Source organism: Colobus angolensis, unplaced genomic scaffold, assembly GCF_000951035.1.
Source record: "Colobus angolensis palliatus isolate OR3802 unplaced genomic scaffold, Cang.pa_1.0 Scaffold181, whole genome shotgun sequence".
Lineage (NCBI taxonomy): Eukaryota > Metazoa > Chordata > Mammalia > Primates > Cercopithecidae > Colobus > Colobus angolensis.
Window position 1 is genome coordinate 2,084,084 of NW_012114944.1, and position 27,813 is coordinate 2,111,896.

A 27,813-nucleotide genomic window follows, 5' to 3' on the forward strand; every position below is an offset into this window, starting at 1 on the left:
CTCGGCCTCCCAAAGTGCTGGGATTACAGGCTTGAGCCACCGCGCCCGGCCCAGAATTCACTTCTTAGGAGAACTGGGAGATTCTCCAAAACCCTCTCCTGCTCCATCCCAGGAGTTCTAGCTGTGCCTTTTCCCCAAATAGCCCTACGAGAGTGGCAGAGTCCCTTAGGGGACCTCACGCATCAAGGGTGATAACTGGGGTGAATGTAGTGGAGAGCATCCCTCCGCCCTTTGGTGATATTTCATTACAGGGAATGCAGCAATAAAATCAGGGTAGGAGAGGCTTTCCTACCCTCCCCATCCCACCCCGATCCTATAAGGTAGAGTCTAAGAATCTCTGAAAGGCCCATGTTGAACAGTGTGCATGTTGGTCATCTGGCTTGCCAAATTGGATCCCATAAGGGTACAGCCAGCAGTAAAATGCGAGCTGATGGTCATGAGACATTGCACAGGCTCACACAGTGCTATCAGTATGCTCGTGGAAGGGCTCACTCTTCACCATTTGTCGTATCTAACAGTCCTCATGGGTATCCCTTGACAAAGCATGCCTGTGCGTTGGAGAAATTCCCAAGTGCCAAGAAGGAACCTCTGACATGGTGAGGAGGTTAGGGAAGATCCTACTCTTGAAACCAGGCAGGTCCAGACAGCCAAGGATTTGTCATACCCAGGGGCAGGAAAGCTGTGACTGAGATACAACAGGCCAGGCATGGTGGCTCAAGCCTGTAATCCCAGTGTTTTGGGAGGCCAAGTCAGGCAGATCACTTGAGGCCGGGAGTTCAAGACCAGCTGACCAACATGGAGAAACCCTGTCTCTACTAAAAATATAAAAAATACAAAAATTAGCTGGGCATGGTGGTGTGCGCCTGTTGTCTCAGCTACTAGGGAGGCTGACACAGGAGATTTGCTTGAACCCAGGAGGTGGAAGTTGCAGTGAGCCGAGATCACACCACTGCACTCCAGCCTGGGTGACAGATCAGACCCTGTCTCCACAAGGAATAAAAAAAGACAGGGATACAACAATATCTTGTGTTTTCCAGGGTAATTCTCTGCTGTGCATGCCCAACGTGCTCAAGCTATACTTGGAGAATGGACAGACCAAAGCTTTCAAGTTTGAGGCAAACACAACCGTGAAGGTATTAAGAATATACTTGAACTTCTTTTCCCAGGAGAATGTTCTGGCTGCTAGGACCCCCAGGCATCTTGTCCTGCATCTGCCTTGGTGATCTCACCAACACCATGGTCTGAGACCCTGTAATAATAAGCCAACTACCATGTTATCTCATTTAGTTGCACAACCACCCAGAAAGATGGTATTTTTACCACCATCTTAACCGAGTGGGGGTTAGGAGGTGGGAATCAGGACTTACAGAGATGAAGTGACTTGCCCAAAGGTCAGATTAGAACTCCTAAGCCTTCACCCATAACTCCCAGACTCCCCTGCCATTTGTCTGTGACTCTACCTGCTACCCCAAACACTAGAGCAGCCAAAACGCCAGGTGAGATGTCAGGAAAGGCCGAGGCGCTACCTATTCTGTTCTTTGTTAAAGTCAATTGAACTTATACTTCACAAGTTTCCCCATATGAGATGGTCTAAGAGGGGTTACTGAGCTTAGTCAAGGGTGGTCTCTGTCTTCAGGAGCTTGCAGTCTAGTTGAGGGAGGGTGGACATTCAGGGAATGCTCAGTTGTCCAAGGCAGGATGAAATGAAGGCCACGTGCAAGGGGAAGAGTACCATCTGTTCCAGCCTGCCCGGACATCAGACAAGGCTTGGAAAAGAAGCTGGACCTGTGCTGAGCTTTGGAGGACAACTGAGATTTCAACAAGAGCTGGTAGGGACAGGGCAGTTGAGGGTAGGGTACGTATCAATCAGAGAGTCACATGAACTAACACAGCCAGAAAAATGGGAATTGCCCAGGAGATAGCAAACCATTCAGCAGGACTGGGGCACAGGCTGTTTCCTTGTGGAAGGAGTGGCTGTGGAGGGCCTCAAATCCCAGGCAACAACAGAGCTTGAGTTTCATCCGTAGATAATAATGTATGGTGCTAACAGTTCTTAAACAAGGGAGTAAATAGTGTTAGAGTGAGGCTGCAGTGAATAAGCAAAGTTGTTCAAACATTAAAAACCATGTAAGAGGAAACACTGAGCCCAGCTCTTCTGGTACAAGGGGGAGAGTAGGTTCAGGAGGGCCCATGCATCTGTAGGTGACAAACAGTAGCCAAGACACATGCACACACACACATCTGCACAGTACATTCGCACACACATATGCGTGCACACATATGTACAATGTACATACACCTGCACGCACACATCTACTGTTTCTCTCCGGCACCTTCATTTGGCAATTCTTACAGCTGCTCCAAATGCTCTATTCTATTTCTTCCTAAATGTGACTTAGAAGAAGCTGGAGAAGGGCTTTCTGAACCTGGGGAACTCATAAGTCCAGAGGAGGAAGGCAAGGGAGAAATAGATTTTAAGTGTTTACTACATGCCAGGCACTCTTCCTGGGCACTTTCTTGTGTACGATCTCATTTAATGCCCTAGCAACCTTGTGAAGTAACTAGTGTTATCCCCACTTTGCAGGTGAGAAAGCAGGCCCAAGAGGTCCAAAAGTTGTCAAGGTCAGCTAGCTCATAACTGGCTTCAAATTTGTTCTGTTTTTGAACGCTGTGCTGGATCTTGTCACTCTGCCATTCTGCAGAAAAGGGAAGCTCTGCAAATGGATTAGACAAGAGTTCTACTTTCATCATCTTTGATCAAAGTGGATTGGAATAGAAGGGTTGATTTTTTTAAAGCAAGTCCCCCTTTGGTGGCCAAAAGGACTTTGAGGTAATTTACAATAAAGGCCCACATTACAGGGGAATTAAACTTAAGACGATAGAGAGAGTTGGGGAAATGAACAGGGACTTAGCCAGTATAATACTGGTTAATCTTATTTATCTGTAGTAGCCAAATTTTTTAAAGCAAAGCCTTTATCCACACAGAGAGAGGTGGATAAAAATAAATCTTATGAGTGAAAAAAGGAAAAATTACTGTCAGCTCATCAGTGACTTATCTTCCCCTTTCCCTTACTAAGGGAAGAAAAGTTCTTGTATTAGAAAACCCTTTTTCTCTAAATCAAGAAAAAGAATATGTCATTTGACCCAGTAAAAATTTATTGACACTTTTTATGTGCCAGGCATTTCTGTATCAACTTGGCAACAAATTACCCAGAGGCCAGGTGCAGTAGCTCATGCCCGTAATCCCAGCACTTTGGGAAGCCAAGGTGGGTGGATCACCTGAGGTCAGGAGTTTGAGACCAGCCTGGCCAACATGGTGAAACCCCGTCTCTACTAATAATACAAAAACTAGCCAGGCGTGGTGGGTGCAAACCTGTAGTCCCAGCTACTTGGGAGGCTGAGGCAGGAGAATTGCTTGAACCTGTGCCGCTGCACTCCAGCCTGGGCGATGAGAGCGAAACAGCATCTCAAAAAAATATAAAATAAACAAACAAATAAATAAATTACCCAGGGTTATACTCTTTGGAAGCCTGAAGTCTTGGGGTGGGGGTAGGGTGAGGAGATGAGACTTGGGGACAAATCCCAATGAAATGAGGTACAGTGTGCTTAAGACCACGAAAGCAGGACAGAAGCCATGTGGTACAGGCTCAGGGGAGAGCAAGCTTCCAGCTGGGTGGCAAGTAAAGGCCTCGGGGGGAATGGGGTGGTAGCCTGCATGGCAGATATAGAAAGATAGATTGGCTTTTGACTGGAGTGGGCCAGGAGTGATGTGTGAAGGCAACATCCAGGCGTGGGGAACAGCACCAACAAAGATCCAGAAATGGGCAGATTTGACAAGTGCGTGGCTCTTGTGGGCAGAGTGCATTGGGATGAGCAGCAGCAGATAAAGTGGAAGAAGTGTGTTGGCATCTGATACCTTGAGAGTGTTGGATATTAAGCTAAGGAGTTTGGATTTTGGCCAGTGAGCCATTAAGAGCCACTGAATGTTCTTGAGCGAGGGAGAGCATGCCCAGTACAAGGCTTAGACAAATTCCTCTAGATCAAGAGTCAGCAAACCTTCTGTAAAGGGCCAGATAGTGAATATTTTAGGTTTTGCAAGCCACGGGATCTCTGTTATTCAAGTCTGCCATTGTAGCAAATGCGCATGGCTATATTCCCATAAAACCTTAATTACAAAAACAGGTAGTGGGCTGGATTTGCTCCACAGGCTACGTTTGCCAACGTTTGCTCTACATGCGAGGTGGAGAACAGATGGGTGGCAGGAGGGTTCACAGGACATCCCTCTACAAAGCCAGGAGAAATGCATGAGCGCAAGCCGAGGTAGACATGGGAGAATGGAGAAGGGACAGAGTCAAGAGACAGGCTTTCCACTGGGGCCAGCACAATGCCAGGCACACAGGCAGCACTGAATTAATGGTGTGGAGCTGCAGAAGCAAATGGACACTTTGGGACTAGTCACTGGGTAGTTATGGGGGTGAGGAACGAGTGGAGAGAGGGTTCTGAATCAGGAGTCATGAGGACGGAGTAGCACCTCATGGTGCGAGACTTACTACATTTGAGGTTCTGGCAGGACATTTATGATTGTTGTTTACTCACCAAGTGAAAGTTTGTGTGCATCTACTGTGTGCCAAGCATGGGATATACTGCATATTGGAGCACAGCACAGGCAAGGCCCACATCCTCAGAGAGTTTACCATCTAGTGAGGTGAAAGACAATAAGCAAGAAAACAGAGATTAGCAGTTGGCATGTGTTGAATACATACCATCTGCCAGGTGCTGTTCTAAGTGCCTTCTAAGGGGAAATCAATTCAATGTACACAACAACCCTATGAGATAGGTGTTAATATTATTCCCATTCTACAGGTGAAAACACTGAGGCATAGAGAGAAGAAGCAATTACAGCTAGGAATTGGGAGTGGAGGTCTAGAACCCATTCACTTAACTTTACAATGGCTGTTAATTGAAGAAAATAATATTAAATAATGGTGAGGGAAATAAACAGGACACTGGGACAGAGAATAATAGGGATGATTACATTTAGGTACGCTGGCCAGAGAAGGCCTCTCTAAGAGGTGACATTTGAGCTGAAACTCGAAGGAAGAGAAAGAAACAGACCTGGAAAGAGTAATGGGGAAAGTATACTGGGCAGAGGGAACAGCGTGTGCGAATGCTTTGAGGCAGCAAAGACCTTGTCGTCACGGAGGGCTTCTCTAGTGAGCAGGAAGAGTGGCGTGGCAACCAGAATGCCTCAGCGCAGCATTCACAACCATTCTGTCCTGTCAGCCACTCTCGGAAGTCGGAAGTAGGCATTATTGTCCTCTATTTGGAGAGGAAGCAACTGAGGTTCAGAAGTGTCCCTCAGTTGTGGCCGAATGTGGTGGCTCATGCCTGTAATCCCAGCACTTTGGGAGGCTGAGACTGGCAGATCACCTGAGGTCGGGAGTTTGAGACCAGTCTGGTCAACATGGTGAAACTGCATCTCTACAAAAAATACAAAAAATTAGCTGGGCATGGTGGCACACGCCTGTAATCCCAGCTACTTGGGTGGCTGAGGCACGAGAATCGCTTGAACCCAGGAGGCGGCAGTTGCAGTGAGCTGAGATTGCTCCATTGCACGCCAGCCTGGGCAACAGAGTGAGATTCCGTCTCCAAAAAAAAAAAAAAAAGAAGTTTCCCTCAGTTACATAGTGAGTGTATGGTGGGATTTTGTCTAGTAAGCAGTCAAAGATACAGACTGGGAGCCTGGCCAATGTGGCAAAACCCTGTCTCTACTAAAAATACAAAAAAATTAGTTGGGTGTGGTGGTGCACACCTGTAATTCCAGCTCTTTTGGAGGCTGAGGCAGGCAGATCACTTGAGGTCAGGAGTTCAAGACCAGCCTGGCCAACATGCCAAAACCCTGTCTCTACTAAAAATACAAATACAAAAATGAGCCAGGCATGGTGGCATGTGCCTGTAATCCCAGCTACTCGAGAGGCTGAAGTAGGAGAATTGCTTGAACCCAGGAGGCAAGGGTTGTAGCGAGCTGCACTCCAGCTTGGGTGACAGCCTGGAAGACTCTCTCAAAAAAAAAAAAAAAGAGAGATTGGGAACTCCAGAGGGAGAATAAGTCTAGAGACATAGGAGAGAGGCAGAAGCCTCCACTGGATGGCCTCAGCCTTCCAAGTAAAGCAAGACAGGGTGGCTGTATGGATGGCGATGGAGTTTGAGGAGAGGGGAGCTGTGGCTGCAGGGCTGTAAGGGGCCTGATGAGTGGGACCAGACCCCTGCCTAAGTCAGCACTGGGCCTGTCAGTGCAGGCTTTTCTCCCCCTAGCTGCACTAAGGAATGGCAGGAAAGCCAGGGAAGTCCTCCCTGTTCCTTGAGTAACCCCTCCACCTCTGTGCCTGCTAGGACATCATCCTCACTGTGAAGGAGAAGCTGTCCATCCGAAGTATTGAGTACTTTGCACTGGCCCTGGAAGAGCAGTATAGCATCTCCCGGCTGCACCTGCTACACGAAGAGGAACTCATCCAGCAGGTAGGGAGGACTGACCGCCTGTTCCTGGGAGGCGTGGGCTGGGCTGGCTGCATGCCTCAACCAGAACCTCTGGAGACAGGGCTCAGCACATCTGCAGGTTTGATGTACTTTCTCTTGCCCCAGAAGGCACAGAGCTCACTCAGCCTGGGGGTTATGGGACAAGCCTGATTGCTGGGTACTACAGGCTGTTGGTTGACCCAGTTACCTCCATTTTCCTCTGGCCTGGAAACAAACAACAAGCCTGGGGGTTATGGGACAAGCCTGATTTTCATCTGCTAGTATGAGGTAGGCAGGACACAGATTTAAGGTCCTCCCCATTTTGCAGATGTGGAGACAAAGGCTTAGAGAGGTAAGGTGATTTTCTCAAGGTAACATAGCTGATAGAACCCTGATCTTTTGCTTCTAGCTCTGATGATCTTCCCTTGCACCTGCTGCCTTTGAGCCATTAGGGAAGCATTTGTGGCTGTGTCTAAGCCCTTCTTGTGGGACTTACCCCCTGATATGGTTCCTGATGGCAAAATAGGGTAAACATAGCCAAACAGTCTATACCACTCAATCTCCCAACCATTCAATAATATGTTGTACCAACTTTTTAAAGCTAAACATAGGTTAGTTCAATAAATCTTTGTGAGTCTGTTACAAAGATGAGGAGGATTTTAACAGTTGGAAATGAGTAAGACATAACCTCATAAAAGCCACCCTGAACATTCCTCTTTGCAGATGAATTCTTACCCAATGCACTCACCGATTAGAAGGTTTACTGCTTGTAGACTTTTAAATTACTTTTATTCCATTTGCATTGGGAAAGAAAATCAAATTAAATTGCTAAGAGAGTTTAAGTGAAATGAGGTAAGTTGTAGAATGGTATATATACCATATTATTATTTGTGGAAGATAGAAGAATAGACTTACACTGAAGTACGAAGATACATAAACTGTCTCTGGAAGGGGCACACAAGAAACTGAAAACAGGAGTTTCCTCTGGGAAGGGAAACTGGAGGATGGGTGGGTGGGAAATGCTGCCCTTTTGAACCTTTTACATTTTGTACCCATGAAAAAGAAAGTCAAATTAGGAGCAAAAGTCTATGGCTGTCTTGGGAAGCACTAGAATTGAAATCTCTGGGGACTTTCACTGTCTGTGTTTTATAGAGTAGTTTTGTGGAATGACTGCAAGGACAAAGGCAGTTAGGAGATTAATAATCTCTCCCTTACCCATCGCAGGTGGTAGAAAGGGAGGAGTCACACGACTACCGCTGCCTCTTCAGGGTCTGTTTTGTTCCCAAGGACCCCCTGGACCTCCTGAAAGAAGACCCTGTGGCCTTTGAATACCTCTATCTGCAGGTGACTGGGTCTGTGCTTCCTAAAATAACAGTGGTTGTTCTCAAAGATGGCGCACTGGGTGATTTTGAATGTGAGCTTGAGGCCATTAAACAACTCCCTGGTAGGGATTGTCTTTATTTGAAGGAGAATGGGCCTGATCATCGCTCAGAATTGCCTTTTCCGTCACTAAGTTGCTGTTTTAGCAGATGTGCAATATCAGAATGAAATTCAGGCTCAGTCCTCAATGTAGATGATACATTTTGTAATACCATTTTAGGATCTTTAGAATTACAGTTTTGATTGCTAAAAGGGGCCTTAGTGCTTCAAAACCTCATTTTAGAATGATGACACTGAGTCTTGGGAAGGTCATGTGATTTGTCTGGGTCACCCACTTAGTGGCAGAGCCAAAACCTAGTTCTTGATCTGTGGCCTGGTGCTCCTCCTATTCTACCTCCTTAGATGAGAGTTATTATGTCATTTTTATTCTGATGAAAAATAATCATCTGGAGCCAGGCGCAGTGGCTCATGCCTGTAATGTCAGCACTTCAGGAGGCCAAGGCAGGTGGACCACTTGAGGTCAGGAGTTTGAGAACAGCCTCACCAACACAGTGAAACCCCGTCTCTACTGATAATACAAAAAATTAGCCAGGCATGGTGGTACACACCTATAGTTTCAGGTGCTTGAGAGGCTGCGGTGGGAGAATCACTTGAACCTGGGAGGTGGTGGTTGCAGTGAGCCGAGATCATGCCACTGCACTCCAGCCTGGGTGACAGAGCGAGATTCTGTCTCCAAAAAAGAAAAAAGAAAATCATTTGGCAGATATCAGTATTTTACAGATGAGATAACTCAGACTAGGTGGATTGGACCGCCCCAAGTCTTACAGAAACGGTGGCAGAAAATAATAATAATAACAATAACAATGCAACAATATTTTGTATTTGTATAACACTGTGTGCCTTGTACCTGCTTTCACATACGTTATCTAATTTAAGTCTCACAGAAACCACGTAAGGTAGATTTTACTATCCTCATTACCAGACACCAAATGCTCAGAGAGTCTTGGTAACTTAACCAAGGTCACACAGCAAAGAACTGTGAGAGCCAGCTCTCAAAGCGGAGCTCCTGGTCCTACTGCCTTTCACCTGAGAAAACGAGGGCATACAATACATCTGCTTTTGTTTCCCATCTGCTCTATTTAATCTCTTCTAGAGCTGCAGCGATGTGCTCCAGGAGCGCTTTGCTGTAGAAATGAAATGTAGCTCTGCACTCCGACTCGCGGCTCTGCATATCCAGGAGCGGATCTACGCCTGTGCCCAGCCACAGAAGATCTCTTTAAAGTATATAGAGTGAGTGGCAGGGGATGGCAGCTGCATTGCATTTATAACTTGCTGGCCCCTGTCCAGGAGGGCCAGATGCCACAGAAAGCTGATAGTCACCCACCTACCCATGTATCTGTCTGTTGTCTTTCCATCCATTTCCCTCTGCATCCTTTCTAATCCGACCTGGCTCCCCCAGATGTCTGAACCTGGCTGCTTTCTCTGGGACAGAAGCCAACTCCAGATGGAACGACACAGGATCCCCTTGTAAATTCCCAGTTCCCGGGAAGATGTTTTGGGAAATCAGTTGCCAGCATCAGTGTTAAGCTTTTCTAGGGGTGGGAATGCCTTGGAAATTAATTTTTCCCGTGGATATGAACCAGTTCCTATTGCATTATGTCTCCACTAGGGCAGTTTCAAGTCCTACAATTTCAGCACCTTCTGATTCCTAGCTTAGAATTGTTCTGGACAGCATCACTCAGGTTTGCTGAGCCCCTCCTCAGATCTCAGCTCTGTCCTGCTTGAGCATCAGAATCAGATGGGGAATCATATTTTTAAAAATACAGCAGATCCTTGGCCCTATCCCTGATGTACTGAGTCCAATCTCTAGCAGCAGGGCCTGAGCATCGGTAGTTTTAGCAAGTTTCTGGGGGATTCTGAGGCTGCTAGGCTGGCACCATGCTGAAGCCTGGCCTGAGGGATTCACAGGAGCTCTGCGTTGCCCCTTGAGAGTGTCTTGTACATATGCTGTCATTATTTGCCACGTATTTTGTAGTGAAAAAGATTCAGAACTCCTGGCCGGGCGCGGTGGCTCAAGCCTGTAATCCCAGCACTTTGGGAGGCCGAGACGGGCGGATCACGAGGTCAGGAGATCAAGACCATCCTGGCTAACCCGGTGAAACCCCGTCTCTACTAAAAACAAAAATACAAAAAGCTAGCCGGGCGAGGTGGCAGGTGCCTGTAGTCCCAGCTACTCGGGAGGCTGAGGCAGGAGAATGGCGTAAACCCGGGAGGCGGAGCTTGCAGTGAGCTGAGATCTGGCCACTGCACTCCAGCCTGGGTGACAGAGTGAGACTCCGTCTCAAAAAAAAAAAAAAAAAAAAAAAAAAAAAAGATTCAGAACTCCTGCTCTGATTGATAGAATGTCACACCACGCCAAGAGTGATGAGCTCCCAGAATGATCAGTGGGGTTTAGTTCCTGAATGCCTGTGGGGATTTTTGTGGAGAGTGTGTGTATGTGTGTGTGAGAGAGAAAAAGAGAGGAGGAGAAAGTGGCTCATAATTGCTGTATTATGGGAATACTAAGTACTGAATCAAATGTAATTATGCTCTTCATTAGAGCCAAGTACCCTGTAGAAATGGGCCTCCTTGTCTCCAATGTCTCATGGCAGGAAAGACTGGGGAATAGAGAACTTTATATCTCCAACTTTACTCCGAAACATGAAAGGCAAAGACATCAAGAAAGCCATTAGCTTCCACATGAAGAGGAACCAGAATTTGCTGGAACCCCGACAGAAGGTAATGAAGGTGCCTCTGCCGACCCACCCAGCAATCTGCTGTGAAACTTGAGGGAAAACATTTTCAATATCGCCTGGATTTTAGACCAATGAATAACTCTGACTTCAAGGTTTTTTTTTTTTTTTTCTATTTAAGCAACTTATTTCTGCTGCCCAGTTACGTTTAAATTATCTACAGATCCTCGGAGAACTCAAGACATATGGTGGAAGAATCTTTAATGCTACTTTAATGGTATGTATTAGAGAACTATGAAATCCTACTCACGTAAGGGACCTTAGAGATCCTCTGAAAATCAATGTATCTTTTAGCCTAAAATTCCTGAGGACTCTGTCATGTACTAGAATTTGTTTGGGAAACTAAATAGTATATCACTGGAAAATATTTATCACGCCCTTGCTTGGTGCTACCCCTGTGATAGATGGTAGGGGAAGCAGGGCTGAATAAGACGTGATTTCCATCCTTGAAGGATGAAACAAGCTACCCAACAAAATGAAGCAAAGCCATGAGACAGGTTCCGGCCTATTGCTGTGGAGTTTGGAGACAGAAGGTAGCACTACTTGCTTCAGTATAGTATAGGAAGGAGAAGGGGTTAAGGAAAGAGGCAAGAGGAAGGCTGAATTTGGCCAGACTTCAGTAGAGAGGAAAAGGCCTTCTGGGTCAGAAGGGGATGGTAAGCATTTCACGCTGGAGCTTTGGGTATATGAAGGTGAAGAGGAAAACTGGAAATCGTGAAAGAAAAATAAGAGTGTTTGACTGCCAAGCTGAGTCTCTGATTGTTCAGAAGGGAGGAATGAAGGATGGGCCTGAGAAGGAAGAAGAGAAAAAGAAAAGCCCTGGGCTCTCTTCCCATTCTCCTGCCTGCTGCTTTTCTCAGCCTAGGCCTGGAGCATGTACTTTTCGGCAGTCAGTGTCTCGGGAGTGTGGTTTCAAAGAGCGTTCCTCCAGCACTGTCAGCCCCAGGACCCTGCAGCACAAAACCAATTTACCAATTAGAGTGGCGTTTTAAAAAAAATATTAACCAAAGTCCTTTCGAAAGATTTGGTGTGCATCTCAGTCATTTACAGTGATGGGCCAATGTAATCAGATTGCTAACCTAACAATGCAGATGGAAAAAGAGAATCAGTGTTTTGAAAGAAAGGAAGAGCATCAGATAGTTAGGGGAAGGGGAGACACAGATGGATTCTTTGTTTAAGTAGAAGACCCAAAAGGTGGAAAAGAGGCTAGATCACAGAAAGGACAGTTTTGAAGGTACAAGAAAAATTTCCCAATTTTTCCAAGGGCTAATTCTGCCCTCTGCCAGCTGTCCAGTTCCAGTCCCCAATCTCGCTTTACCTTTCTTGTCTAAGGAAAGAACTGGTAGTGGGAGAAGCAACCAGCTACATGGAACTGGTTCAGGGTGCTTGCCAGGCACTGTGGGTTACAAATAGAGATAAATGCAGACTCTGTTATTGAGAAACTTAACATGGAAAATGAGACTTAATACAAATAATTAAAATAAGAAGTCATAAGTGTTCAGTGCTAGTAGAGAAGTAAGAGGAAGTGGCACAGGAACAACAGAGAGGAAAGGGACATCTCTGGCTTAAGGAGGCTGAGATCAGGCAGATGCTTTCCATAGGCAGTACGTTTTGATGTAAGCTTTTAAAGAAGGATCAGGATTTAAATGGGAAATGATGGCAGGGAAGGGATTCATAGACCAGGAAGATAGGTACATAGATGTGAAAATACAGATGTGTTTATGGCTGTAGCTCAGGGCTGTGCTGGGAAGAGTTTGGGGAGATAAATTTACACTTTGATTTAGCTCTTGATGGAGCTCAATTAGGCAATAGTCTGGAGGATTGGTGGTTAGGACCTAAAGCAGGAATCAAGGAGTTTGCAGCGAGAGGTATTATTGCTTACATGTGAAATGTATTTTCACTAGCTTGCGAATGGAAACTAATTCCCCTTCCATCCTCTGCAGTTACAGGATAGAGAATCCTACATTGCCCTTCTAGTTGGAGCCAAGTATGGGATTAGCCAAATTATCAATAGCAAACTCAACATCATGTCCACGTTGGCAGAGTTTGCAAACATTAGCCGTGTAGAGCTAACAGAAGAATCTGAGAAAGTGAGCGTGGTCAAAGTGTATCTTCAGGACGTCAAGGTAACACAATGGGGAGAGATTCTGAATTCAACTGCTGGAATCTGGGGCTAAATGGGGGCCAGGCTAGTTTATATGAATTTTAAATAATAATAAAGTCTAATGTCCAATATCTGCTTAAGAGGATGAATTGTCCATCCTGCTCTGTCAAAGGGAAAGTGGTAAATGGTACATTTTCCTGAAGAGGTCCTAAAAGGTGTTTTTGTACAAACTGAGATGGACCATGTGCTTTCCTGTCGGGTTTAGAAACGTAGATGGAGAACACCAGAGGATTTTTTTTTTTTTTTTTTTGAGACAGAGTCTCGCTCTGTCGCTCAGACTGGAGTGCAGTGGCGCCATCTCGGCTCACTGCAAGCTCCACCTCCTGGGTTCATGTCATTCTCCTGCCTCAGCCTCCCAAGTAGCTGATACTATAGGCGTCCGCCACCACACCTGGCTAATTTTTTGCATTTTTTAGTAGAGACGGGGTTTCACCGTGTTAGCCAGGATGGTCTTGATCTCCTGACCTCGTGATCCACCTGCCTCGGCCTCCCAAAGTGCTGGGATTACAGGCGTGAGCCACCGCGCCCAGCCCACTAGAGGATTTTATCACATGCATGGGACCAGATTGCTGCCCAAAAGCTTTGAGTGGTGAGCATTAAAATGGGTAAATAGTGGGCCAGGTGTGGTGGCTCACGCTTGTAATCCCAGCTTCTTGGGAGCCTGAGGCAGGAGAATCACTTAAACCCAGGAGGCAGAGGTTGCAGTGAGCAAAAGATTGCACCACTGCACTCCAACCTGGGCAACAAGAGCGAAACTCTGTCTTAAAAAAAAAAAAAAAAAAAAAAAAAGGTCACTAGTGCAGGGTACCTCCCAAGCCCCCCTCGAAGGTCTTACTTTTATTCTGCCCTCCTTTGATTTAATCCCAACATACTCCAGAGTGGTGCTTTATTCTTATCACCCTCTGCCTCGTTCTCCACATGTTCTTGCTCCTTTTTCTTTTCTAAGTTTAGTCTTGCAAGGTCCCTCTTGCAGGAATGAACAGGGTGGGATGGGGCAGTTTGGATATGGCGCTGGGGTAGAGGATGAGGAGCCAGAAGACACTGTACAGATTGGGTGGGAAGAGCCCACTGTGTGTGTGTGTGTGTGTGTGTGTGTGTGCGCGCACGTGCATGCATGTGCGATGGTGTCCGTGTATGAGTACATGCAGATCCTCATTTAAAGCCTTGCAGGTGAGGATATGGGGCACCAGGAGATCTATCTGTGGATCATGGCTGGATTTACTTGGAATCTCTTGTTGGTCCCACATGGCTTTGTTGTCAGTCTTCAGACTGTCCCTTGGTCCTTGATAAACATGAGATTTCTATTTGCTTTCCAAGGTTCTGACTTTGCTGCTGGAATCCAACAGTGCAAAAGACCTAGCCTGCCTGATTGCTGGGTACTACAGGCTGTTGGTTGACCCAGTTACCTCCATTTTCCTCTGGCCTGGAAACAAACAACAAGCGCACCGTGTATCCGCAGAGGAAGGTGAGGCGCTGAGTCTTGCCCCAGTAAGGACAGGCCCCTTTCACTGGCCTTGTAGGTAAGGGCAGCTTAAAGGGAGGTGGTGAATTGAATTGAGCCGAGGCTTCAGCTCAAGTGGATGAGAGCTATTTCTCTGTTTATTTCCTAGTAAACAATTGATCTTTCATAAATACTAAACAAAGAAGCTTTCTTTGTATCTGAAATTTTCCTGAAACCAAAGAATGCTGTGGAAGAGCTCTAGTTCCCTGCAGTATTTCCTACGATCGTCTCAGATCCACTGCATTTTATCATTATTTCTCAGCCAGGCATGGTGGCTCACACCTGTAATCCCAGCACTTTGTGAAGCTGAGGTGGGTGGATCACCTGAGGCCAGGAGTTTGAGACCAGTCTGGCCAACATGGTGAAACCCCATCTCTACTAAAAACACAAAATTAGCCGGTCATGGTGGCACACGCCTATAATCCCAGCTACTTGGGAGGCTGAGGCAAGAGAATCACTTGAACCCAGGAGGTAGAGGTTGCAGTGAGCCGAGATTGTGACATTGCACTCCAGCCTGGGCAACAAGAGCGAAACTCCATCTCAAAAAAAAAAAAAAAGAAAAAAAAGGTTATCATTATTTCTCATCAAAAAGCGATGTCACTTATTTGTTCAGGAAGTAGATGACATGGCTTCTCTTCCATACCTATGCACTCTTTTGCAATCTCTTGAAGTATAAAAGAACATCTCTGCAAGGCAGGTAAGACAGTTTCCCCCAGGCCAGCTCCCAGTTTCTGCCAGGCTTTTGCTTCAGCATCATTGATGCAGCATGTCCCTAGGGCTATGCTGATAAATGTTTAACAACTCCCTGCAGGGGGACAAAAAACAATTTGAAGGAATTGCCCAATTCCATGGTGTCAACACTCTCACCATGGCTAATTTCAGGCTACCACCACGTGATGTCACTGAATGTGGAGATGGGAAGAGGTGGTCAGTAGCACACCATTGTAGAGTGTTTCCTCTATATGGATAAAGTAGAAATCAGCTCCAGAGAATAGGTATTAATACAATAAGTAAAACGGAAAGTGATGAGTTTGGAGTATCTGTTACCTTTGTTTTTGTTTTTATTTTTATTTTTTTTAGAGGCAGTCTCGCTCTGTTACTCAGGCTGGAGTGCAGTGGTGCAATCTTGACTCACTGCAGCCTCCGCCTCCTGGGTTCAAGTGATTCTCCTGCCTCAACCTCCCAAGTAGCTGAGATTACAGGCACATGCCACCACGCCCGGCTAATTTTTGTACATTACTAGAGATGGGGTTTCACCATGCAGGTCAGGCTGGTCTCAAACTCCTGACCTCAAATGATCCGCCCACCTCGGCCTCCCAAAGTGCTGAGATTACAGGTGTGAGCCAACGTGCCGGCCTGTTACCTTTGTTGTTATACAATGTATTTATGAACAAAGGGTGACTCCTCAGAGTCTGCTCAGGGAGACAACACCGAGTGGGAACAGGGCTGTTGTGGAGGGGCTGGGGGGTGACTGCTGCTGCCTGTCAGAGAAAGTCCTCTAGAGGAAGAGGTATTGGAAGTAGATCTTGAAGAAAATGCTGGAGTTAACCAGGCACAGAAAGGAAGACAGATCATTCAAGGCCGAGGGGCCCTGGAGGAATGACCTGAGGAAAAGGCCATGACCTGAAAGAAGCTCTCCCTGTGGGTGGCTGGAACAGGGCAGGGAAGGCTGCCGTGGGGGACTGGGTGCCTGAGGAGGGGCTGGACCCTATTGCCAGAGGGGAAAAGGGAGATGGTGAAAAGAGATAGGAGCCCCATCATGAGAAGGGCAGCCAGACTGCAGAGGAGACCTCAGGGCCATTCTGTGAGGGAGACACCAGACTGAAGGGGAGGCATCAAGACCATCCTGTCGGGGGGACTAGACTATGGAGGAGGGTTCAAGGCCATCCTGGGAGAGGGGGAAGAGCCTGCAGAGGACGCCTTAGGGCCATCCTTTGAGGGAAGGGAGGACTAGACTGTGCATGAGGCACCATGGCCATCCTGTGTGAAGGGGTAACAAGGCCATATCGTGAGAGTCTGTAACTGTTGTGGGGGCGGTCAGGCTCTTCCCCATAGGCAGGGCAGCCATCAGAAGGTGTAAGCAGTGTATGATGAGGTCAGAGAGAAGTTTGAGAAAGATCATTCTGGAGGCTTACAGGAATAAAGAGATTGCAGCCTGGCTCAGTGCTCCCCACCCTCCTACCATTAATCCTTCCTGAGAACCTGCAGCTGGATGAGTTTTCACTGTCCTACAAAGCCCGTAGCACCCATGGATCCAGAAGGCCAGGCTTTAGAATGGTGCCAGCCTAGCAGCCTCATACTCCCCATAACATTGCTAAAAATATAGATTCTCAGGCCCCACTTCTAGAGATTTGACTCAGTACATCAGGGGTAGGGCCAAGGATCTGTTGTATTTTTAAAATATGATTCCCCATCTGACTTTGATGCCCAGACAGGATAGAACTGAGGTCTGGGGAGGGGCTTAGCAAACCTGGGCAGTGCTGCCCCTCCAAAGAGGAATCAAAGTGAATACCACATTTCCATGAACAGACAGTTCTTGGAGGTGGGGATGGAGTTAATCCAGCCTCCTTTAGCTCAGAGAGATGTGGGACAGGCGGTCCGATACTGTGGGGAGAACATGGAAGCTGGAGTCCCTCAGATCCTGTGTTGGTCAGTATAGCACGGTCTTAGGCCAGCCACCTTCTGGCCCTCAGTTTTCTCATCTGGCAGGTTTGTGTGGGGGTCGGGGCGGCTAGAAGGACACACAGGCAGGAGAGTTCTGTTGTGTAACTGTTGGTGTTCCCTGTGTTGCAGGCTATGAGTCCAGGGCCTGCAGTGACTCAGAGGAGTCCTCTGAGGTGGACTGCGTACTCGAACCTCTCTCTGACAGGCGCCTGGTAAAGCTGGCACCCTGCAGATCACTCGTAAAGGAGGAGCAGCCTCCTGGGAACAGCCCCACACCTGAGGTGGCTAGGAGGGGCCCCAGCACCTGCGGGGCCAGCAGCACGACAGACAGTGCCGAGTCTGAGGCGTCCGACTCAGCCAACACTGAGAGCCGTGGCTACAGGACCAGCGGCTCAAGCGAATCCATGGATGCTCTGGAAGAGGATGACTTAGATACTTGCTCCTCCATCAGGTCCGCCTTCTTCCACTTCGGCTCGCCAAGCCTCCCAGAGAGCATTGACTCTGACAGCCAGGAGGAGAGAAGCGGGATTGAAACCAGTGGCTTCCTCTGTCTCCTGGACCTGGCCCAGAGAGCCAACCCCCAGTGCCAGAAGACAGAGTTTTCTGAGAGTGCCGCTTTGGAGACATTTGGCTGGGCACCAGAACTGAGCGCAGTCAGGCTGGACCCCAGGCTGTATGAAGGCAGCCGCGCCGACTACTACAGCCTGTGCTCCAGTGTCTCCCCGGCCAGCTACCTGAGTGACAGTTCTGACAGCACAGCTTCCCGGCAAGGGGGAGCCCTGCCAGCCTGGGGTCAGCAGGGCTGGACTGAGGCCCAGCCCAGTTCCATGCTGGAATCCCTGGCCCTGCACCCACCATTGGCCTTTGAGGATGGCAGCTCAGATGAGGAATACTATGACGCGGCTGATAAGCTCACTCCCCCAGGCCCCCCCTCAGGTGAGCCCTCCCTTGCAGGCCTGCAGACACAGCGGGCAGCTCCTGAGTGCCTCCTGGGGGCGAAGGCCCGGGGCCAAGCTTGAGAGGAAGACACATGAGTGAAACAGGATCCCTGTCCACTTCTGAGGAGGTAGATACAGATTCCGTGGATGAAATTTTAGGCATCGTGACAGGGCTGCAAGGGAGGTTCAGAGAACTGTGGCAAGTAGAGATGGAAGGGATTCGTCCAACAGTGGGAATCAGGGAAGGCCTCCCAGAAGAGGGGGCAAATGGGCTAGGCCTTGTGGGAGGGACAGAATTTACACAAAAGAAAAGGGCTTGACAGGAGTGCCTGGCAGAGTGAAGTGGCTATGTCATCACTGATCCTGAGGCTGCATTAAAGGAGGCCGTGAAGCAAGAAGAACCAGATGGACAGGCCGTCTGGGGTCCAAGGGACCCTGACATCAGAAGGTGGGGGATCTGGTGGCTGTGTTTCAATCAGGTTCCTCATACATTCGTCCACCGCGAGTGTGGAGGGTCTTTCCGTGTAGGATGACTTCCCAAGCAGCACTGAGATCCGGGCAGGACACACACACACACATACACACACACACACACACACACACACACTGCATTCTGAAGGAAACATACTGGAAACGAGCACATGGATGTCGAAGGTGACCTGCCAGGAGCTGGGGGAGCTGCAGCCCTTGTTCCTATCTCGGCGCTTTCCTGCTGCTCTCTGATCCTCTATTCCCTGCCCTCCTGTGCTCTCCTACTGCTCTGGAGAGAAAGGCCAGCTCCTCTGGGAGCCCTGTCAGGCCCTTTGAGGCCCTCTGTGACATGGCCTCTGACTGTCTCTCCCTCCTCCTGCATTCCTGCCATACAGCCCTCCTTGCCACTTTCTATAAGTGCCTATTTTTTCCCTCCTCCAGCCTTTGCACATGCTGCTCTTTCTGCCTGAAACACCCCTTCCCTGATCGTGGCTGCTGGTGCCATCCATCTATCAGATTCCAGTTGGAATTCACTTCCTCAGAGAACATTTCCAGGCTTCCCAGGCTTCCCAGCCCAGGGCAGGTCTCCCCAGCCCTGTCACGTGTTCTTGCGGCACCTGAGGCTCTCCCTGCCTGGCACCAAGCATAGCCTGTAAATTACATATTTACTTATATGATTCTGTGTTGATGTTTGTCTCCATCACTAGACCGACAACTCCTTTGAGTGTTAGAACTGTGTGTTTCTCACTGTATCCCCAGCACACTGTCTAGCAATTGTTGCTAAATGAATGAATGAAGTCTCCACCATCTACACTGAGTTCAACTGACTGTGCCCGTAAGGAAAGGAGAAACCATGGCCAGACTGCTCACTGCTTCCCAAAGAACCCAGACAACCACTTTCCGTGCCCCCAGCCTTGCCCTGCAGGGCCAGCCGTTGTGCTGGGGGCAGGATGGAAGTGTGGCAGAAACCATCAGTCAGGGCCCTTTTATGAGAGTCTAGTCAGGGACATACAGGGTTCACAATGGACACTGTTGTTGTTGTTGTTTTTTTCAGGGAGCCAGTGTGTTGCTGAGAAGAGAGCCAGAACTAGGATTCCTCAGCCTGGGTTCTGATCTGGTCCCTGACTCACTATTGGAGCCTCTCTGTCTTTCGGACTTAGAAACTCCTTGGTCAGTGGCTGTCAGTAGCCTAGGGCAGTCAAACGTGGCTGGGCATCAGAACCACCTGAGGGACCTTGTTTGAAAATCATAGATTCAGCCGGCATGGTGGCTCACGCCTGCAAATCCCAGCACTTTGGGAGGCCGAGGCAGGCAGATCACCTGAGGTCAGGAGTTTGAAACTAGCCTGGCCAACATGATGAAACCCTGTCTCTACAAAAAATACAAAAATTAGCTGGGTGTGGCGGTGCATGCCTGTAATCTCAGCTACTTGGGAGGCTGAGGTCGGAAAGTTGCTTGAACGTGGGAGGTGGAGGTTGCAATGAGCCGAGATCGCGCCACTGAACTCTAGCCTGGCGAACAGAGTAAGAATCTGTCTGAAAAAAATAAAAAAATAATAAAAACAACAACAACAACAACCTAGACCTTGTAGATTCCTAGGCCCTAGCCTCAGAGATTCTGACTCCTCAGAGATTCTGGGGAGCAGCATAGGACTTGATGGGGTTTCTAATAGCCTGCAGCCAGGTTAGAGATGACTGGTCTGACTACACAAGCTATCTGATTCTCAAGTGCTAGGCTCTGATCTTAATTCCTTCTGGCTGATTCCCAAGGGTTCTTCACAATAGTGCCCTCCTCCCAGAAAGATCCATCCTGGGACGCACAAAACTCGATGCCTGTGACAGAGTCGTGGCCCCTTTGCATTCAGACACAAAATGGCAATAACAAGAATAGCTTCCTTTTAGTGAATACCTAATGAGGTAGAGGCCTTGTGCTGGGTGCTTTATAAAACTGCGCTGATTAATTTAACCTGCACGGCAGCACTGATTGGCACTGTTGGCACTAAAAGACTTGGGTTAACATCAGCACAAAGAAAAAGTGTTAGGAAGTAAGATTGTTTATAGAATTGCTGGCAAACCTAAAGAACTGTGGATTCAGAAATAGACAGCAACCAGGCTAAGAGTCTAGTAACAGGATTCCCTACTTGTATTATCAAGATATTGTGGCTGGAAAGAATGGCTCTGCTTTTTTTTTTTTTTTTTTTTAATCAATGTCTTTGAGTTTGGACTTGTGGGGAATTTGTAGCTGATTGGCTGAGTTACTTGGCTGGTGTGGACAGAGCATCTTCATGAACACTTCCAGCAGGTTCTAACCACTGGGGAGATGTCATTCCCTAAATCGAAGTTGAGGTGCTGTGACCAAAAGAAAATTAAATGGATTTTAGGCAGCCAAAAATTTAAAAATGTCTATCACAGCTGGGTGCAGTGGCTCAATCCTATAATCCAAGCACTTTGGGAGGCTGAGGTGGGAGGATTGCTTGAACTCAGGAGTTCAAGGCTGCCGTGAGCCGTGATCGCACCACCGCACTCCAGCCTAGGGGACAGAGTGAGACCCTGTCTCAAAAAAAAAAAAAAAGTGTCAGCCAGGCACGGTGGCTCACACCTGTAATCCCAGGCCTAAGCAGGTGGATCCTTTGAGGTCAGGAGTTTGAGACCACCCCGACCAACATGGTGAAACCCCATCTCTACTAAAAATACAAAAATTAGCCTGGCGTGATGGCAGATGCCTGTACTCTCAGCTACTCAGGGGGATGCGGCGGGAGAATTGTTTGAACCTGGGAGGCGAAGGTTGCAGTGAGCTGAGATCGTGCCATTGCACTCCAGCCTGGGTAACAGAACGAGTCTCTGTCTCAAAAAAATTTAAAAAGTCTGTCATAATGATTATACCCATCTTTCAGATGAGGAAGTTGAGGAGATCAGGATTGAACTTGCTCAAGGTTACACAGCCTGGTCAGAATTTGAACCCAGGCAAGCCCAAGGCCTGAGCCCCAAGCTCTATAAACCTCTTTGGTTTTCTCCTTTTTAATATATTTTTTGTTTCCGGACTCCCAGGGCCCAGAGATGTTTCTGCTGCAGAACCCAGTGCCACAAGCTTGCAGAATAAGGCCAGCACTTGTAGCCCTGAGAACAGCCTGCCTTGTGGGCCAGATGGAAGAGAGCCAAGCAGGAGGGGAGGAGTCAAGAAGTATGCCAAGACCCTGAGGAAAAGAAGGTCTTTCCTACAGACCGACTACACCTCTCAGGTCTCATTTCCCCTGGTGCCATCGGCCTCCCTGGAGAGTGTAGATGACGTGTGCTACTATGACAGGGAGCCCTACCTGGCCCTTGGTGCACCCTCCCCAACTGTGTCCTCTCTGCAGGACATGCAGGGTGAGCCTGGCCTTCTGGAGACAAAGGCCCTGGGGCTGCTAGCTCCCCTGAGGGAGACCAAGAGCACAAACCCAGCCTCCAGGGTCATGGAGATGGAGCCCGAGACCATGGAAACCAAATCAGTCATCGACTCTCGAGTGTCTTCTATTTCTGCCATTCGCTTCCGGATTGACCCCAACAATAAAGAGAATTCTGGTGTTGTCCCTGTTGCCAGCTCCTCAGCAAGCACTCCTCACTGTTCTAACCCAGGTTCATCTGGCCCAGATACTGCTCAGGCAAGGCCTTCCCAAATCTTACCTCTATCTCAAGACCTGGATGGCACTGCCCCCAAAGAACCCGCCATAGAGCATGGGGCCAGCTCCTTCTCCCTCTCCAGTGGCGACCCTAACCCAGACAGAGTCTGCCTGGCCAGCAACCCAGGGCTACATAATGTCTCTCAAGGAGACACACTAGAGCTCCAGTTGGAGCCCCATGTCCAGTTGGAAATGGGATTGGAATCTTTTTGTACAAATCATATACAAGAAACTGCCCCCAAATACACAGAGCCTTTGTTGTCTCCTGGAGATGAGCCTAGAAGTGATGAATGTGGAATAAATCCAGGAGAGAAGATAGCTTCTATCCCTACAAAGGAAGAGCAACAAGGACAACTATCTTTGGAAAGAGACAGAGAAGTTACAAACAAAAATGGCACCAAGATATTTCAGGAGGAATCTAGGAAGGATTCAGGTGACTCCCTGGGTGATGTGTCAAATAATGTTTCACAGACTCTTGATATTAGTTCTCCAGCTGGTAAAATAGTAACCTCCCTTTCTTTAGATGCTCCTGTAACAGGGACTGAGCAGATCCCACCACATGGCCCTAGAGACCCTCAAGGACAGAGCAGAGAACCCCCAGGGCAAGCCTGCCAGGCTCAAGAACAAAAACTATTGGTAGAGTTGGATTTAGACCCTGCTTTCTTTCTTGGGAAGCAGACAGTTTCATCAGCCCTCCCTCCAGAGGGGATCAAGGCAGAGACACCTAACCATGTGACAGGGGAAGATAAAGCCCACAGGGAGAGCCCTGAGTGGGTCTGTTTGAATCCTGGGCCTTCCCTGCCAGAGCCATTACCACATCCACAAGAGGATCCTCACTTAGAAACTTCAAACCATTGCTTTTTCTCAGAAGGCAAAAGTGACAGCTCTAGCATCTGCCTTCCTGCTGAGAAGTCTTTTCTGTGCTTTGCCCCAGAAAGCCGTCCTGAAGTCTCTGCCAGTCTCAGGATGGCTACATCTTTGGGTTTTGCAGGCATGGATGAGATGGTGGCTCCCAGGATAGGGATAGAGCAGTGCAGCTGTCAGTTCTCCTATGCCACATGCTTCCGTGGCCCGCAGCCTGAGACAGAGGAAGAAGACAGGGACTTGGAAGCATACCCCACGGCCCCCCTCACTTCACCGCCCTCTGCGGGAAGCCCAGTGGTTCTGCCCTGGAGGCCTGCCCGAACCCACAGCTGCAGCACTGCATCCCTGTCGAGGAAAAGCCACGTCTGGCCAGAGTACTGCTCCAGGGCACTGAGACAGCTGAAAGCCACCCCCGCCAGCACCCCTGAGGGCTTTGTCCAGCTCATGGAGAGCTTGCTGGAGCTACAAGACATTTTAGAAACTTCCTGGGGGATTGGAAACAAACATCCCCCAGAGAAGTGCACCTGGCACTTCACCGAAAGCCGGAGCCGCCTTTGCATGGGCTCCCAGAAGCTCCTGTCGAGCTGTCAGCATGTGATCAGAATGGACCAGTCCCCCGAAGAGATGCAGGGGGCCGTGCGTGACACCTTCCAGCACCTGGTCCAACTGGCTGGCCTGTGCTTTCAGTTCACGGACTGTAGCCGCTGCTCCACCCGGCACAGGGAGGCAGCGGGGAACCTGAGGGATGTGGTGTACACCTACCATCAGTTTGTAGAGGCCGCTAAATCGACCTGCGAGAGGGGCTACCATGACCTGAATGTGAAACTCCTGGCCCGTCAGTGCACGGCCCTCACAGCCGCCGTGTTCTGTTTGACCCAGAAGTTCCGGGCATCCACGGCCCTGTAAGCAGGTCAATGGCCCAAGGGCCTCCTGCACTTTATTGCCTTGGACACTTCCCTGAGAAGCCCCTTCCACTTTGCCACCCACCCTCTTCAAATGTTTACTATATAGAGTATTCAAATAAACTGCTGCTTAATCTTGGCCTGAGTCAGAGAGTTTGAGTCAAAAGCATTCATTTATATTCGTTCAACAAACATTCACTGGGTACTGCCTTTGTGCCAGGCCTTGGGATTTACAGATGAGTAAGACAAGTCTCTACTCCTGGTCAGGATGCTTATAGACTCTCAAGGGCACAGATTATTTAGATCACTATTAGCAAAGCATTTATCATAAAAGGAGCATACCCAAGGAGTGTAGAAGCAAAAGGAATACTCAAGAAGGCAGGGGTGAGGGAGAAAGGTGGGGGTCATTGAAAAACAGTCTTGACTTCTCATATCACACTTATTTGGCAATAACCTTTGCAAATAGGAGTGAATACCGGTGCTATTTGATAGATTCGACCTTCACAAGTTTTTTGCAGTGCCTGCACCAGGAGGCCTGGGATTCTTGGCTGCCCCGCTGCAGCAAGCATACATTGCCACTAGGTGGCAGGAAGTTCTTTACTTGCAAGGCCACACATGTGCTTTATCTGAAATTGATTGCATCCCTGAATCTTGCACCTTATTCCTGTTTTAAATATATAAAAAGTCGAACATTGACCAGGAGCGGTGGCTCACACCTGTAATCCCAGTACTTTGGGAGGCCAAGGTGGGCGGATCACGAGGTCAGGAGATGGAGACCATCCTGGCTAACATGGTGAAACCCCGTCTCTACTAAAAATACAAAAAATTAGCCGGGCGTGTTGGCGGGCACCTGTAATCCCAGCTACTCAGGAGGCTGAGGCAGGAGAATCGCTTGAAGCCAGGAGGCGGAGCTTGCAGTGAGCCGAGATCGTGCCACTGCACTCCAGCCTGGGTGACAGAGCGAGAGTCCATCTAAAAAATAATTAATAATAATAAATAAAAATAATAAAAATAAAAAGTTGAACATTAAAGCCTTGAATTAGATGTGCCTTTTTAAGAATATTAAAGCAAAAGAAATATATTGGATACCTTTCTTACCCCAGTTGAGCCAGTTAATCCCAGTTCATCCCGGTGGACCTTAGACAAGCCACTTCACCTCTCAGTGCTTTGGTTTTCTTTTCTGCAAATTGGGATACTAATAGTGCCCATTTTATGGGATAGAAATCCAGCAAGTACTCAATCTAGTAAATGAAAAATGCTAGTTATAACTGTCAGCTCTTATGGATGTCTATTCTAGTCCGAAACCATACCCTGCATTTTGTTTTTAGGCCCCAGTGAAACTGATTTTAAGCCTCCCTTGGGACGCCTCTTTGCCGGGCTTCTCTGTCCATGCCAAAGGTGGTTTAGTCACTCACTTTAGGCTATTAGAGTTCATTAAAGGAGTCCCTTGTCCGTCTGGTGCTCCTGACCAGTTGTGAGCTCAGTGCTGCCCCCGTGGCTTTTCCCTAGGGCTCCGCTTCTCCATCCAGCAAAAGCAGGAACAGAGAGGAGAGTGTTAAGTCACACACCTCAGCTCTCTCCAGTCAGAAGGAAAACAATACCTGAGAGAAGACGTGAAAAGGCATCCTTCCCATCTCCTGTTACCAATGACTTGTTATGAATAACTAGAAACCAGTTAACCAGTACTTGTGCCAGGAAAAGACATACTTTCTTAGAGGCCCATTTCTTAGAATACTTTGAATACAATTTAAATGAGGCTGTTGAACACAGATTGGAAGCAGTTTCATGGCAATGAAAAATAGGAACTACAGGACACCAAAATAATAAAAATTGCCTAATGTTAAACAGGACTTGAAACTTTTGCCAGCAGAAAGCTATGAAGAGGTAAATCACTCATTTATGTGAACACAGCCTATGTGTTCACAAGTTTAGGGGAGGAGCTCAGGACTTCACTCAACAAGAATTTTTTCTTTTTTAGATGGAGTTTCACTCTTGTTGCCCGGGATGGAGTGCAATGGTGTGATCTCGGCTCACTGCAACCTCTGCCTCCCAGGTTCAAGCGATTCTCCCGCCTCAGCCTCCTGAGTAGCTGGGATTACAGGCATCTGCTGCCATGCCCAGCTAATTTTTGTATTTTTTTAGTAGAGAGGGGTTTCACCATGTTACCCAGGCTGGTCTCGAACCCCTGCACCCAGGTGATCTGCCCACCTTGGCCTCTCAAAGTGCTAGGATTACAGGGGTGAGCCACTGCACCTGGCCTCAATGAGGATTTGAATCCTGGCTTTGGCCTGTGTTATTAGGCGTTTCTCTGGGCCTCAGTTTCCCCATCTAGATAAAGGAAATAATACTTTCCATTTAATGAGAGCCTACAATGTGGCAGATGCCTTATTTAGATACCTTGAATGCATTTTTCTAATTTGGCCAACACCCTGGAGATTGTTGAATAACATATATTCAGCATTATTGTGAAGAATACATAATCATGGAAGGCAGAAAGAAGACTGAAGCTTCCAGCTCAGCACTCAATACGTGTTTGTTTCCTTTTTCTTTGCTTCTCCTCCCCTCGAATTCATTAACTGTCTTGAGTTGCTACTGTATGGAGCTGCTATTTTTCTCTACAGTTCCCATGAAGAGAACTAAATTCCAGAATTGCTGGGAAACCCTTCAGTGTTTGTTGAAAAGCTAAAGAAGCAGGGGAAATTGCACTGTTTAGCACTTTCTTTGGAGTCACGCAGCCTCCAACATGAGATAGGCAGAACGGGGACTTGCTACCCTGAAATGCAAGAGTCAATTGTTTAGTGACTAAGAAACGATGGGACATTTACACCTTTCCTTCCTTTTCCCACCCACCATCACATTGGCTGATTCATTTCTTTCAACAAACATTTGTGGGATGCCCATGCCCGGTGATGCCTGATGCAGCATTATGAACGTAACTAATTGGGGAAGAATCTTATTATATTTTGAAAAGCTCCTGATAGAGATTGGTGATACGTGGAGATAGAGGCTTACAACATAAGGCACGGTTCACTCAAGGCCTCCAAAGAGAACAGATAAGGTGCTGTGAGGGGTCTAACGAGAGAGAAGTCATTTTGGGTAAGGGGCAGAGTAGTAATCAGGGAAGGCAGCATTTCTGCAGAAGGCAGCATTAATTAAAACTAGCATGTCAAGAAGTATTTATTGAGTATCTACTGTGTGTCAGGTCCTGGATTTGACAGATAGAATTTGGATATGTCAAGAACGTAGAGAAAAATCATTCATTTACTCTATCAACAAATATTTACTATGTAGTGGCACTGGGAATAAAACCATGAACACGGCAGACATAGTCTCCTCAAGGAACTTATAATTGTAGGAAAGACACAGAAAAAAAAATCCATTACTGACTGAGAGGTAACAAAGAAAACAAAAAGATGCCAAGACAGGGATACAATGAACCAGTCTTGCCAGAGCGGTCCTCAGGAAAGGCCTTTCTGAAGAGGGAATGTTGAAGCTGGGGCCTAAAGTATAAGAAGCCAGCCATGGAAAAGTGAGAGGAAAGGGAACAGTATTTGCAAAGGCTCACAGGGCATTTGAAGCATTTCAGGATCAGTACAACTGGAACATAGCAAGCTGGAGGAGGAGAGATAAGAGATGAAGCTGGGAGGGGCATGTAGGAGCTGGGTTGTATAATACAAGACCTCGGGAAGGGGGTTAGATTTTACATCAGGAGAGACACATAATCATATGGCAAACGGATGGAGTGGGGTTTGGGGAAAGCAATAAGACCAGCTAGAAGGTCTTTTCCTCCCGCTGGAAAGTGGCCGTGAGCTTATTCAGAGGCAAAGGACACAAGAGTGATGGCAGGGAGTGGGGGAAAGTGTTCAGCATGGCTCAGTGTGAGGTGCAGGGACTGGCAGGTGTGGTGTGAGCTAAAACCTGAAGGCGTCATTGAAGATCATTTAAGCCACTGTGCAAGCCCCA

At 47.8% G+C, this 27,813-nt stretch overlaps 1 protein-coding gene across 1 annotated transcript in view; it reads left to right on the forward strand.

Moving 5' to 3' along the window:
* Window positions 1–23,989, forward strand: part of FRMPD1 (FERM and PDZ domain containing 1) — a 60,399-nt gene extending 36,410 nt beyond the window's left edge. The window contains exons 6-15 of the mRNA XM_011939447.1: window positions 1,038–1,133; window positions 6,394–6,519; window positions 7,741–7,860; window positions 9,050–9,186; window positions 10,548–10,674; window positions 10,810–10,905; window positions 12,632–12,814; window positions 14,170–14,317; window positions 17,147–17,953; window positions 21,474–23,989. Of these exons, the coding sequence (XP_011794837.1) occupies window positions 1,038–1,133; window positions 6,394–6,519; window positions 7,741–7,860; window positions 9,050–9,186; window positions 10,548–10,674; window positions 10,810–10,905; window positions 12,632–12,814; window positions 14,170–14,317; window positions 17,147–17,953; window positions 21,474–23,854 (4,221 nt within the window). The 3' untranslated portion in view covers window positions 23,855–23,989. The remainder of the gene's footprint in view (window positions 1–1,037; window positions 1,134–6,393; window positions 6,520–7,740; window positions 7,861–9,049; window positions 9,187–10,547; window positions 10,675–10,809; window positions 10,906–12,631; window positions 12,815–14,169; window positions 14,318–17,146; window positions 17,954–21,473) is intronic.
* Window positions 23,990–27,813: the final 3,824 nt, after the last annotated feature.